Below are 13,713 nucleotides of genomic sequence, written 5' to 3'. Positions count from 1 at the left end.
AAACCATAAAAAATACTGAAATTTTAACTTACAGGTTTGAATGTTAGTACTTTCTGCTAGTAGGGTAAAGCTGTAGTTTTTTTGGGTCATTTTCTTTTTTTTGCTGGTGTAATGTGTAAAAATAAGAAATTTTATGTTAAATCTTTATATCCTTGACCTTGGACCTTGATGTTTAACCTTTATAAACTTGACATTTGACCTTGGTATTACAGACATGCCTCAGACACCCGGAATATGCCCTTTGACCTTGTTGTTTAACCATTATAAACTTAACCTTTGACCTTGGTATTACAGACATGCCTCAGACACCCGGAATGTTACTCAGCTAGGCAGAACCGTCACGGTCTATTTATACAGATGCGTCAAGCTCTATTCCTCATTCACAATGTTGCCACGGATACAGGCTACCACTCTGTGACCAATGGCAACACATCGCCTACAGTAGTCAATGGTGATTCTGGAATAGTGTTAGGAGGGTCGGGTCAAAGTGCAAATAAAGCAATAAAAGATTTTGAGGTTTGTGCTAATGATAGAAAGTGTATAAATCATGTTTTATTATTAAACTGATTGTGCGCAGCACTCTATTTCATAATTATATGATAATGCTGTGAATAAGGCAAGGAATATTAATTTTACAAGTCATCTATCAGATTTATGTAACATCAAAAGTCCAAATGACATCATGAAAATTACTTCAGTGTAGCTCATAATATTTTTGATTGTCTGAAGTAAATATGTCATTTCTGGCCTTCGTGATAATGTTACTGTGCAATTGAACACAAATTGAAAAAAAAAAAATCAGGAAAGTAACACAACAAAATGTTTATGTTTATTGATAGAATTCCTGGACATTGTAAGTTTGAACCAGTGGTATATAATAATTAATAAAATTTACTTCAACAATTTGGTTGAAGACAACACAAATCATTTGGAAATTTGATTAAATTTCTAAATTCCAATTATTGAGAATTCCCAAACACTGGACAATTTTCCTGATTGATTCTTTTTTACTTACATTGTGGGTCGTTTAAGTTATTTTTAGCAATAATTGACTGTTGTATGTTGTTTTACTTATTTTTAGCAATAATTGACTATGTTGTGGGTCGTTTTAGGTATTTTTAGCAATAATTGACTATGTTGTGGGTCGTTTTAGGTATTTTTAGCAATAATTGACTATGTTGTGGGTCGTTTTAGGTATTTTTAGCAATAATTGACTGTTGTATGTTGTTTTACTTATTTTTAGCAATAATTGACAATGTTGTGGGTCGTTTTAGGTATTTTTAGCAATAATTGACAATGTTGTGGGTCGTTTTAGGTATTTTTAGCAATAATTGACTATGTTGTGGGTCGTTTTAGGTATTTTTAGCAATAATTGACTATGTTGTGGGTCGTTTTAGGTATTTTTAGCAATAATTGACTGTTGTATGTTGTTTTACTTATTTTTAGCAATAATTGACTATGTTGTGGGTCGTTTTAGGTATTTTTAGCAATAATTGACTATGTTGTGGGTCGTTTTAGGTATTTTTAGCAATAATTGACTATGTTGTGGGTCGTTTTACTTATTTTTAGCAATAATTGACTATGTTGTGGGTCGTTTTAGGTATTTTTAGCAATAATTGACTGTTGTATGTTGTTTTACTTATTTTTAGCAATAATTGACAATGTTGTGGGTCGTTTTAGGTATTTTTAGCAATAATTGACAATGTTGTGGGTCGTTTTAGGTATTTTTAGCAATAATTGACTATGTTGTGGGTCGTTTTAGGTATTTTTAGCAATAATTGACTGTTGTATGTTGTTTTACTTATTTTTAGCAATAATTGACTATGTTGTGGGTCGTTTTAGGTATTTTTAGCAATAATTGACTATGTTGTGGGTCGTTTGTTTTAGGTATTTTTAGCAATAATTGACAATGTTGTGGGTCGTTTTAGGTATTTTTAGCAATAATTGACAATGTTGTGGGTCGTTTTAGGTATTTTTAGCAATAATTGACTATGTTGTGGGTCGTTTTAGGTATTTTTAGCAATAATTGACTGTTGTATGTTGTTTTACTTATTTTTAGCAATAATTGACTATGTTGTGGGTCGTTTTAGGTATTTTTAGCAATAATTGACTATGTTGTGGGTCGTTTTAGGTATTTTTAGCAATAATTGACTATGTTGTGGGTCGTTTTAGGTATTTTAAGCAATTATAAATTGACTATGTTGTGGGTCGTTTTAGGTATTTTTAGCAATAATTGACAATGTTGTGGGTCGTTTTAGGTATTTTTAGCAATAATTGACTATGTTGTGGGTCGTTTTAGGTATTTTTTAGCAATAATTGACTGTTGTATGTTGTTTTACTTATTTTTAGCAATAATTGACTATGTTGTGGGTCGTTTTAGGTATTTTTAGCAATAATTGACAATGTTGTGGGTCGTTTTAGGTATTTTTAGCAATAATTGACTATGTTGTGGGTCGTTTTAGGTATTTTTAGCAATAATTGACTATGTTGTGGGTCGTTTTAGGTATTTTTAGCAATTATAAATTGACTATGTTGTGGGTCGTTTTAGGTATTTTTAGCAATAATTGACTATGTTGTGGGTCGTTTTAGGTATTTTTAGCAATTATAAATTGACTATGTTGTGGGTCGTTTTAGGTATTTTTTAGCAATAATATGAATAATTGACATGTTGTGGGTCGTTTTAGGTATTTTTAGTTATGTTGTGGGTCGGTTTTTTAGTTGTATTTTTAAGCAATAATTGACTATGTTGGGTGGGTCGTTTTAGGTATTTTTTAGCAATAATTGACTATGTTGTGGGTCGTTTTAGGTATTTTTAGCAATAATTGACTATGTTGTGGGTCGTTTTAGGTATTTTTAGCAATAATTGACTATGTTGTGGGTCGTTTGTTTTAGGTATTTTTAGCAATAATTGACAATGTTGTGGGTCGTTTTAGGTATTTTTAGCAATAATTGACAATGTTGTGGGTCGTTTTAGGTATTTTTAGCAATAATATTTTTGACTAGTTGTGGGTCGTTTTAGGTATTTTTAGCAATTTGACTATGTTGTGGGTCGTTTTAGGTATTTTTTAGCAATAATTGACTATGTTGTGGGTCGTTTTAGGTATTTTTAGCAATAGCAATTGACAATGTTGTGGGTCGTTTTAGGTATTTTTAGCAATTTTGAATTGACAATATGTTGTGGGTCGTTTTAGGTATTTTTAGCAATAATTGACTATGTTGTGGGTCGTTTTAGGTATTTTTAGCAATTATAAATTGACTATGTTGTGGGTCGTTTTAGGTATTTTTAGCAATAATTGACAATAGTGTTGTGGGTCGTTTTAGGTATTTTTAGCAATAATTGACTATGTTGTAGGTCGTTTAAGTTATTTTTAGCAATAATTGACTGTTGTATGTTGTTTTACTTATTTTTAGCAATAATTGACTATGTTGTGGGTCGTTTTAGGTATTTTTAGCAATAATTGACTATGTTGTGGGTCGTTTGTTTTAGGTATTTTTAGCAATAATTGACAATGTTGTGGGTCGTTTTAGGTATTTTTAGCAATAATTGACAATGTTGTGGGTCGTTTTAGGTATTTTTAGCAATAATTGACAATGTTGTGGGTCGTTTTAGGTATTTTTTAGCAATAATTGACTATGTTGTGGGTCGTTTTAGGTATTTTTAGCAATAATTGACTATGTTGTAGGTCGTTTAAGTTATTTTTAGCAATAATTGACTGTTGTATGTTGTTTTACTTATTTTTAGCAATAATTGACTATGTTGTGGGTCGTTTTAGGTATTTTTAGCAATAATTGACTATGTTGTGGGTCGTTTTTTAGGTATTTTTAGCAATTATAAATTGACTATGTTGTGGGTCGTTTTAGGTATTTTTAGCAATAATTGACAATGTTGTGGGTCGTTTTAGGTATTTTTAGCAATAATTGACTATGTTGTGGGTCGTTTTAGGTATTTTTAGCAATAATTGACTATGTTGTGGGTCGTTTTAGGTATTTTTAGCAATTATAAATTGACTATTGTTGTGGGTCGTTTTAGGTATTTTTAGCAATAATTGACTATGTTGTGGGTCGTTATATGTATTTTTAGCAATAATTGACTATGTTGTGGGTCGTTTTAGGTATTTTTTAGCAATTATAAATTGACTATGTTGTGGGTCGTTTTAGGTATTTTTAGCAATAATTGACAATGTTGTGGGTCGTTTTAGGTATTTTTAGCAATAATTGACTATGTTGTGGGTCGTTTTAGGTATTTTTAGCAATAATTGACTATGTTGTGGGTCGTTTTAGGTATTTTTAGCAATAATTGACTATGTTGTGGGTCGTTTTAGGTATTTTTAGCAATAATTGACTATGTTGTGGGTCGTTTTAGGTATTTTTAGCAATAATTGACTATGTTGTGGGTCGTTTTAGGTATTTTTAGCAATAATTGACTATGTTGTCCCATTAAGAGTTAAAGTTAATTTTTACTAAAATGAGCTGCGCCATGACAAAACCAACATAATGGGTTTGTGACCAGCATGGTTCCAGACCAGCCTGCGACTCCGCACTGTTTGCTTACATACTCTATTACAAGTACAGAAACTGATAGGGAACAGTATGGATCCTGATGAGACTGCGTGGATGAGCAGGCTGGTCTGGATCCATGCTGGTTGCAAACCCATTATGTTGGTTTTGTCATGGCGCGGCTCAAATCTATCTTGTTATTAGGATCAAGTGGAGATGGTGAGAGTCACTCATATAAACAATTACTTTGCTGATAAACTACGCAGTGCCTTGGATGTTGTCATAGAAACCACTCAAGATTTTACTGACTCCGCCTACACGTCACATGACCATCGCGAGAAGATAATGGAAATTGTAGAACAACTACAGCAGGCTGTACATGTTCTTATAAAGACAGGAGTTTTACAGGTATGTTATAGTGACAGAAAACTCTAGGTTTGCAGAATTCTACCTGCAAAGAAAAAAAAATGCATCGGAGTTATTGCTCCTGTCAACAGTAAAATATTTTTATTACCTTCTTTTATATTTGTCGAGAGTGTGTTCTTCAAGGGGAGGAGACCTCTTTAGAGGAATTAAAACAGGAAATTTAGATGATATTGACTTGCATGCCTGATTGACAATTTCTTTTAGCTAAATTTTTATAATTTTCTTATTTCAAATGGATTGTATCAAAAATAGCATAACATGTAGTCAAATGAAAATTTCTGTAGCCAAGTTGATAAGATTTTATTTAAGCAAATGGTTGAAATGTATGAATGGCAGAGTTAGTTGTGGGTTTCATTTATTCTGTGCATTTTAGACAGGAAGTCCATAACCAGTAGTCTGTCTTTAACCAAGTCATTTGTCCAATCAGATCGGCTGCCATTTTCACACAAAAATCTTACGCTTCATCTTAAAATTTTGACATATTATAATCATAAGTCAAATCTTTCTTTTTGATTCAGATTGGGCAAATTTGTTATTTTTCTTATTTTGATGAGGAAAATTTCTTTGTTTCTGTTTTGTGGGTTTGCTATATAGAAAATTTGTCAGACTAAAACTAAAGACAAAACTCAATCTTCAAACGCTATCTTTATAAACAAAACAGAAAAATAGACAAATATAATAAACCAACAAAAGAAACAAAGAAATGATAAATTTGAATAAAAAAAAATAAGCAAATATAGATAATAATTCAAATAGTTCTCTGACCAACATTGGGAGATATATATATATATGAGCTGCCCCATGACAAAACCAACATAATGGGTTTGCGACCAGCATGGATCCAGACCAGCCTGCGCATCCGCACAGTCTGATCAGGATCCATGCTGTTCACTATCAGTTTCTCTACTTGTTATAGGGTTTGTAAGCGAACAGCATGAATCCTGATCAGACTGCGTGGATGGGCAGGCTGGTCTGGATCCATGCTGGTCGCCAATGCACTATGTTGGTTTTGTCATGGCGCGGCTCATATCACCAAAATCTGGCAAGAGAAGTGAAGAAAATATCACCAACACTAAGCCTGCAAACAAACTCAATTTTAAGAAAAGAAACCATTAATGAGATAGTGTAGTAACATGAGAGAACGTTTGTTTTATTTTACAGATGCATAAAGATTCAATAGCAACACAGGAACTAGAAACATCGATCCTAAAAACACTAGAAGTATCCAAATCACTGAAGAAACAAGTAAGTTATTTTCAAATCTTTTAACTTGAAAAACAAGAACATAACATTGACATTTGATTATTGTTTTGTTTTTTTTTTGTTGCTTTTTTCAAAATATTTTTTTTTTTTTTTTTTTTTTTTTTTAAATTTTTTTTTTCAATATAAAAGGAAAACAAGGTTAGCTTTTAAAAAAGCTAGTAGCGACTCGCTTCGTAATTTTTTTCAAGGGGTGTGTTTAAATGTAAAAATGACAGTTCTGTTAGCTGAAGAGACTTCAGCGAACATCAAAATAAAAGTGAAGTCAACACTGGCCCGGTGCCCGATGGCCAGTGTATATAAGTTCAGGCCAGTGTAAATTTAAGAAAATTTTGTTAATTATTTAGTAGAATAAATTCAAAACTGGAATTCGGGCCAGTAAATTCAAAATCTTAAACTCATTGACTGAAAGTGACATATAAAGTTCTCTCAGTTTAACCAAGATGAGTATGAGTATATATGAAGGTGCATGTAAACAGATAGAATGAAGAACCTATGTCTATGCACATTTACTATATGGCTATCCCTAAATCAGAAGTCAGTGTAAATATGATTTATTGAAAAGAATTCATAAAGACAAACATTTTAATCATCATTATATCTTTGCGCTCAAAACAATACTTGCTGATTTTTAAAAATGGCGTGAAAATTGAAGGTTTTTTGACGCTATGTAAGATTAAATTTGATTGGCTAAATAATTTTGGATCCTAGCCCTGATAGATAAATTTTGTAGAAAGCTGGAAGCCAAGCTTCGATTAAATTTTTGGATAGCTTCGGAGTTTTAGGTTGTTTCTCAGTAAAATCCTACCGTAATACCGGCTCGCCGTGGCGAGCCGGCATGAAGAAATACAACACAACAACACCAGAGCTGGAAGAAGGTTATTTATTTTCTACTGGTTTCGGTTCTATTGATCCTTCATCAGGATTGTTTATTTTTGTAAAAATTTGATTTCTAGTTGTCTAAACACTGTATGTTAACACTAAGGAAGGAACACCTATTGTATATAAAATGTTCTGACAAAGAGAATTAAGTATACCAGTTCTGTAATACATGTAGATAGAAACAATATTGATGTATCATTGATATTTTCCTGTTGATCAATAATCGATACACGTTTTCAAAAATCGAAAATTGTGACTGATTAATTAAATGTCTAGATGTTACAAAAATTCACCCAAAACATATACAGTAGCAGGTGTTCATGCCAAACACTATAAAAGAAATATTTCGTACCAATGATGACAAAAAATAGGCTGGGAAAAAAATCATGCAATCGGCATTTATAAACAAGACACTGAACAGAACATTTGAGCCGCGTCACGACAAAACCAACATAGTGCGTTTGCGACTAGCATGGTTCCAGACCAGCCTGCGCATCCGCGCAGTCTGATCGGGATCCATGCTGTTCGCTTACCAACTCTATAACAAGTATAGAAACTAATAGCGAACAGCATGGATCCTGATCAGACTGCGCGGATGCGCAGGCTGGTCTGGATCCATGCTGGTTGTAAACCCGCTATGTTGGTTTTGTCGTTACACGGCTCATTTATTTTATTGAAGTCATTTAAACTGGTATGGAAGTGAATGAATGACAGACAAGTTATTATAGGTAATGATGGATTTATTGTTAAAATGCTTTACATTGAATCAATGAGAGGTCTAGAATTGTGATAATGTTGATGTTGATATCAGTAAAGTCGTTTCTTATATATTTGAGATACTGAAAATTTAGATAACAAAACACAATCTGAATATTTTATGACTGTACCCACATTAGTGAATTCTCTAAGCCTAAAATAAAATGTTATGACCATTCCTATCTTTTACTAGTTACAAGAGACAGCAATGGAGCAAGCATCCGAATTGTTTAAATGTAATGAAGATCATATGCTGCTGAGAAGTTTACAAACGGCTGGGATATCTGGTGAAGTGGGATCTGTGGACGAGTTGTCCGTCAAATTTGAGGAGCATATAGAACAGTTAGAGGAGGTTTGATAAAACAAAATATCTTATAAATTATATTATATGCCCCAGAAGGGCTGCATATTAAAATTGCATTGTGCGTTCCCCGTTACACAACATCCGTGTTTGGACTGTAACTCTGTCTCTTTTGCGTGACAGCTCTTGTTTGTTATATTCTTATAAATGAAATATTGATGAGACTAAATTGATATTTTCATATTCGGTATTTTCACTGTAAAAATTTATTTTCACTGCAGTGAAACATATTTTCTGTACTTTCACTGGTGTCTTGCTAGAAATTACAAAAAAAAAGAGAAGAAATGTATATAATAAAAAGAAAATTCAAGTTTTTCCGATAAGTACAGGATTTATTTTCATCTTGTAGTATGAAAATTATTATAGTTATAATTATTTTCATACCACATGAAGTTTCATTTTAAGGAAACATTTTTGTGACTGGAGTAGCGTTTGAGCCCATAATCCCTGGGTTAACAGGCTGACAAGTTAATCACTTTCCTTGCATGCAAATGAGAAACCATGTCACTAAAATGCACTTTTGATAGACCAAATAAAATTTGTTAGCATGCACACTCGTTTAGTTATGGTTTTTCCTAGATGTGTAAAAGGTGTATGTTGTGTTTTATGTTTACAGGTGTGTAAATTGTTCCGACATATAGCCACTACGGAACCTCTAGTCATTACAGCCGAGCATAATGAGATTATCCTGAGATCAATGGGACCTTTAGTAAGTTGTTACTATATACAACATGTTTATAAACTTGATTTTCATAGAACAATGACTTATTTATATTAATCTATATACAACAGCAAATTTAAGAACAATATTCTATTTTAATCATAGGAAAGGATTATGCAGTATCATATACTCATTATTAGTTTTGACAGGTTATATAGCTATGTATAAATTTTGAGCCATGTCACGACAAAACCAAAATCATTTAAATCAATGAACAACAATTATGGATGATTTCTGTGATAATAACTCTTTGAGCTGCGTCACAACAAAACCAACATAGTGCGTTTGAGATCAGTATGGATCCAGACCAGCTTGCGCATCAGCACAGTCTGATCAGGATCCATGCTGTTAGCTATCAGTTTCTCTACTTGTTATAGGGTTTGTAAGCGAACAGCATGGATCCTGATCAGACTGCGCAGATGCGCAGGCTGGTCTGGATCCATGTTGGTCGCAAATGCACTATGTTGGTTTTGTCGTGACAGGGCTCAAATGGTTGTTCACTTATGGGCTTGGGTAATTGAAACTGCCGGTTATATATACTGGGCCATTTTATAACCTACACTGAACATACAGGTAAGAATTTCAGACTTCTTATCTTTTCACCATCAGCATCGTGTATTCTTGTCTTGTATTGTTGCGTATGGTGTAGCTATCTAAATAGCTTACAGGTGGATTTATACATATATTCTCTGGTACCTAGCTGGCATGTGAGGATACTGTGCAGCTAGCTTATTGAAAATCGTTGATTCTATAGGTGAAGGTCAGTGATTCTACATGTTGAAGGTCAGTGATTCTACAGGTTGAAGGTCAGTGATTCTACAGGTTGAAGGTCAGTGATTCTACAGGTTGAAGGTCAGTGATTCTATAGGTTGAAGGTCAGTGATTCTATAGGTTGAAGGTCAGTGATTCTACATGTTGAAGGTCAGAGATTCTACAGTTGCCTGGGTGACAGCTTAGGTCTTTCTCAACAAGTAAAGCTGGAAATTTAGTATAACTTGAAACCCAATGAAATTTAACAAACTCTTGTATTAGGAACATTGCTAGAAAGGGGCACCTAAAGTAATGCAGCACTAGTAAAGACCAAAAATGTAATGTAATTATATATATTTTCAGATTCTACATGCTGCAAGGACTCTAGCCCAGTATCCAGGTAGCAAAATAGCCAAGGAAAACCTAGATCTGTTTGCGGACGCCTGGGAGTCTCAGATTAACGACCTGTCTATTCTTGTGAAGGAAGTGAATGACTTTTGCCAGGGCAAGACTGACAGACTTGTGTACATGTCATTACCTAGGCCTGGGGTAGGTTGAGAAAACTTTATAGCTTCACCCTTAGACTATCAATGATTGAGTGTATAAAATGGTTGCCAGTTTGTCTTTTCATTATACACATGGTTTCTTACATAGCATCTTATATATTAGTCCAAATTGATTGAAAATTTATTAATTGACAGATATTGAAAATTATTAATTGACAGATATTGAAATTTATTTATTGACAGATATATAAATTTAATTGACAGATATCAAAATTTATTAATTGACAGATATCGAAATTTATTAGTTGACAGATATCAAAAGTTATTAATTGACAGATAATTTTATTAATTGACAGAAATCAAAATTTTATTAATAGACAGCGATCGAAATTTATTTATTGACAGAGATCGAAAATTATTATCAGAGCCCTTAGCCATTTTTCCTGCAGGAAGCATAGCTGTTTGATTTTACTAGCAGACTACAATATTCTACTTGTCCTGCCACTAAAAGTTATCTTCTATTCAATACAAACAGACATGTGGAATTGACAATTCCAGATTGATATCTTAGATATTTGATTTCTTTGAAATTCTCACAGACGTTCTACCCTGTGATCTAGGTGCAGGTCAATTGGGTCAATCATTGAGGCCAAAATTGGATTTTTCTACATTTTGATCATAGTAACAATATTTATTTAGCTGTGTCAGAAGCAGCATTGGAAAACACATTCATCAATGACACTGATATTCTAGGTCAAGTTTGTCTTTGATAAATTTTTGGGCTTTCTTACTTACCCAGGCATAAACGTAGCACTTTGTTAAGGTTTTGCATAAAACTTCCTTTCTGTATTACCCAGGCTGTTTGTTTTATGAAGTTTCAAACTTTTATACTATGAGAACAGCTGGTCGGTTATTTAAAATATTTTCAAAAGTTTGGATTATATGTATATAGATTAAAAGTTTTGAGAGTTGCCACATTACTAAAATAATTGATAAAATAATTGAGCCGCATCATGACAAAACCAACATAATGAGTTTGAGACCAGCATGGATCAAGACCAGCCTGCGCGTCCGCGCAGTCTGATCAGGATCCATGATGTTCGCTAACAAATCCTATTACAAATAGAGAAAGCTGAAACTAATAGCGAACAGCGGAGGCGCAGGCTGGTCTGGATCCATGCTGGTCGCAAACACACTATGTTGGTTTTGTCCTGATGCGGCTCATATGTTTTAAATGCCATCTCATCATGTGGATCATATTCAGCTTTTAAGTTTAGCTTTTGGCTTTAACCTGATCTGGTTTATACTTGTGTTTAATTTACTGCATGGAGGAATGCCTGGTTTCTTACATCATCTGTTACCCCATTGTATATATTTCGTACATACTACATGATCTTTTAGGGGTTATTTTACTGACAAACCTTCGAACTACTGCATCAGTCACGAGACATTTCATTGGTTCCATTGCAAAAATAGAGTGGTGAAGCTGACCAATGAAATTCTCGAAATTCTCGCTTCACTTAGCGCTGTCTTTATGGATAAAAACATTCAAAACATGGACATCATAGATATTCAACTGCTTGAATCAGAATCATAGTAAATAATCTCCATATAATGTATGATATTTTGTTATGCTCCCCGAAAAATTTCGGGGGAGCCTATAGTCGGCGCCTTGTCCGTCTGTCCGTCCGTCCGTCTGTCCGTCTGTCCATCCGTTGTCTTGTCCAGAGCATAACTTGAAAACCCTTGGAGATAATTTGTTGAAACTTCATACAGTGGTAGAGGGCATCAAGGGGGAGTGCAGTGTCAAAGAACCATAACTCTATTTTGCCCGGTTTTTGAATTATCTCCCCTTATAGAAAAATCTTGTCCGGGGCATAACTCTAAAACTATAAGAGATATCAACATGAAACTTTGTAGGTGAATAGATCTCAATGGGTAGATGTGCAGTGCATAAGAACAATAACTCTTTTTGTCCTAATTTTGGAGTTATTGCCCTTTGTTAATTTTTATACTTTGAACTTTGTCCGGAACATAACTTGAAAACCCTTGGAGATAATTTGTTGAAACTTCATACAGTGGTAGAGGGCATCGAGGGGGAGTGCAGTGTCAAAGAACCATAACTCTATTTTGCCGGGTTTTTGAATTATCTCCCCTTATAGAAAAATCTTGTCCGGGGCATAACTCTAAAACTATAAGAGATATCAACATGAAACTTTGTAGGTGAATAGATCTCACTGGGTAGATGTGCAGTGCATAAGAACAATAACTCTTTTTGTCCTAATTTTGGAGTTATTGCCCTTTGTTTATTTTAAAACTTTGAACTTTGTCCGGAACATAACTTGAAAACCCTTGGAGATAATTTGTTGAAACTTCATACAGTGGTAGACGGCATTGAGGGGGAGTGCAGTGTCAAAGAACCATAACTCTATTTGCCCGGTTTTTGAATTATCTCCCCTTGTAGAAAAATCTTGTCCGGGGCATAACTCTAAAACTATAAGAGATATCAACATGAAACTTTGTAGGTGAATAGATCTCAATGGGTAGATGTGCAGTGCATAAGAACAATAACTCTTTTTGTCCTAATATTGGAGTTGCCCTTTGTTTACTTTAATACTTTGAACTTTGTCTGGAACATAACTTGAAAACCCTTGGAGATAATTTGTTGAAACTTCATACAGTGGTAGACGGCATTGAGGGGGAGTGCAGTCAGTCAAAGAACCATAACTCTATTTGCCCGGTTTTTGAATTATCTCCCCTTGTAGAAAAATCTTGTCCGGGGCATAACTCTAAAACTATAAGAGGTATCAACATGAAACTTTGTAGATGAATAGATCTCAATGGATAGATGTGCACTGCAAAAGAACCATAACTCTGTTAAGCCTTATTTTTGAATAATCTCCCCTTTTAGAAAAATCTTGTCCAGGACATAGCTGTAAAACTATAAGAGATATCAACATGAATTTTTGTAGGTAGATAAATCTCAATGGGTAGATGTGCAGCGCACAAGAATCATAACTCTACCTTGCCTAATTCTGGAGTTATTGCCCTTTGTTTATTTTTACTTTTTGAATTGTCCAGGACATAACTCGGAAATCATAAGAGATATCATCAAGAAACTTTGTAGGTTGATAGATCACATTGATTAGAAGTGCAGTGCAAAGAACTGTAACAGCCTTGCCTAATTTTGGAATTATTGCACTTTGAACTTTTTCCACGGACATAACTCTGAAACTACAAGAGGTGTACTTTCCTGTGTCCAAAACCTATTCGGGGAGCATCACCCGGCTCAAACCGGGCTCTTGTTTATTATTGTTGATAGACAAGCATTGCAGCTGGGTGCAGCTATTTTGGCTACAGAGAGTGTAACCTGTTATTTCACTGTTTATTGGATAAACAGTGCTGTAGGCTGTACGGAATATATATATCGTGGTGAACTGATGGAGGGTTTCTTAATGAAACGACAACCTGCAAGAATAAATGTGGTCACATGACATTAATGTGACTGATAGTATATATATATCTATATAAAAGAAATTGAGGAAGTAAACTGT

At 34.0% G+C, this 13,713-nt stretch overlaps 1 protein-coding gene across 2 annotated transcripts in view; it reads left to right on the top strand.

The window, feature by feature from the left end:
* LOC132738544 (alpha-catulin-like) overlaps positions 1 to 13,713 on the top strand; it is a 46,113-nt gene that overhangs the window by 20,808 nt on the left and 11,592 nt on the right. For both annotated transcript variants that reach the window (XM_060726050.1, XM_060726051.1), the window contains exons 6-11: positions 295 to 516; positions 4,702 to 4,905; positions 6,085 to 6,168; positions 8,015 to 8,173; positions 8,799 to 8,891; positions 10,017 to 10,202. In XM_060726050.1, the coding sequence (XP_060582033.1) occupies positions 295 to 516; positions 4,702 to 4,905; positions 6,085 to 6,168; positions 8,015 to 8,173; positions 8,799 to 8,891; positions 10,017 to 10,202 (948 nt within the window). The remainder of the gene's footprint in view (positions 1 to 294; positions 517 to 4,701; positions 4,906 to 6,084; positions 6,169 to 8,014; positions 8,174 to 8,798; positions 8,892 to 10,016; positions 10,203 to 13,713) is intronic.

This window comes from Ruditapes philippinarum, unplaced genomic scaffold (genome assembly GCF_026571515.1).
Source record: "Ruditapes philippinarum isolate M1 unplaced genomic scaffold, ASM2657151v2 ctg7348_1_1_1_1, whole genome shotgun sequence".
Lineage (NCBI taxonomy): Eukaryota > Metazoa > Mollusca > Bivalvia > Venerida > Veneridae > Ruditapes > Ruditapes philippinarum.
This window is presented reverse-complemented; position numbering and strand designations above follow the sequence as displayed.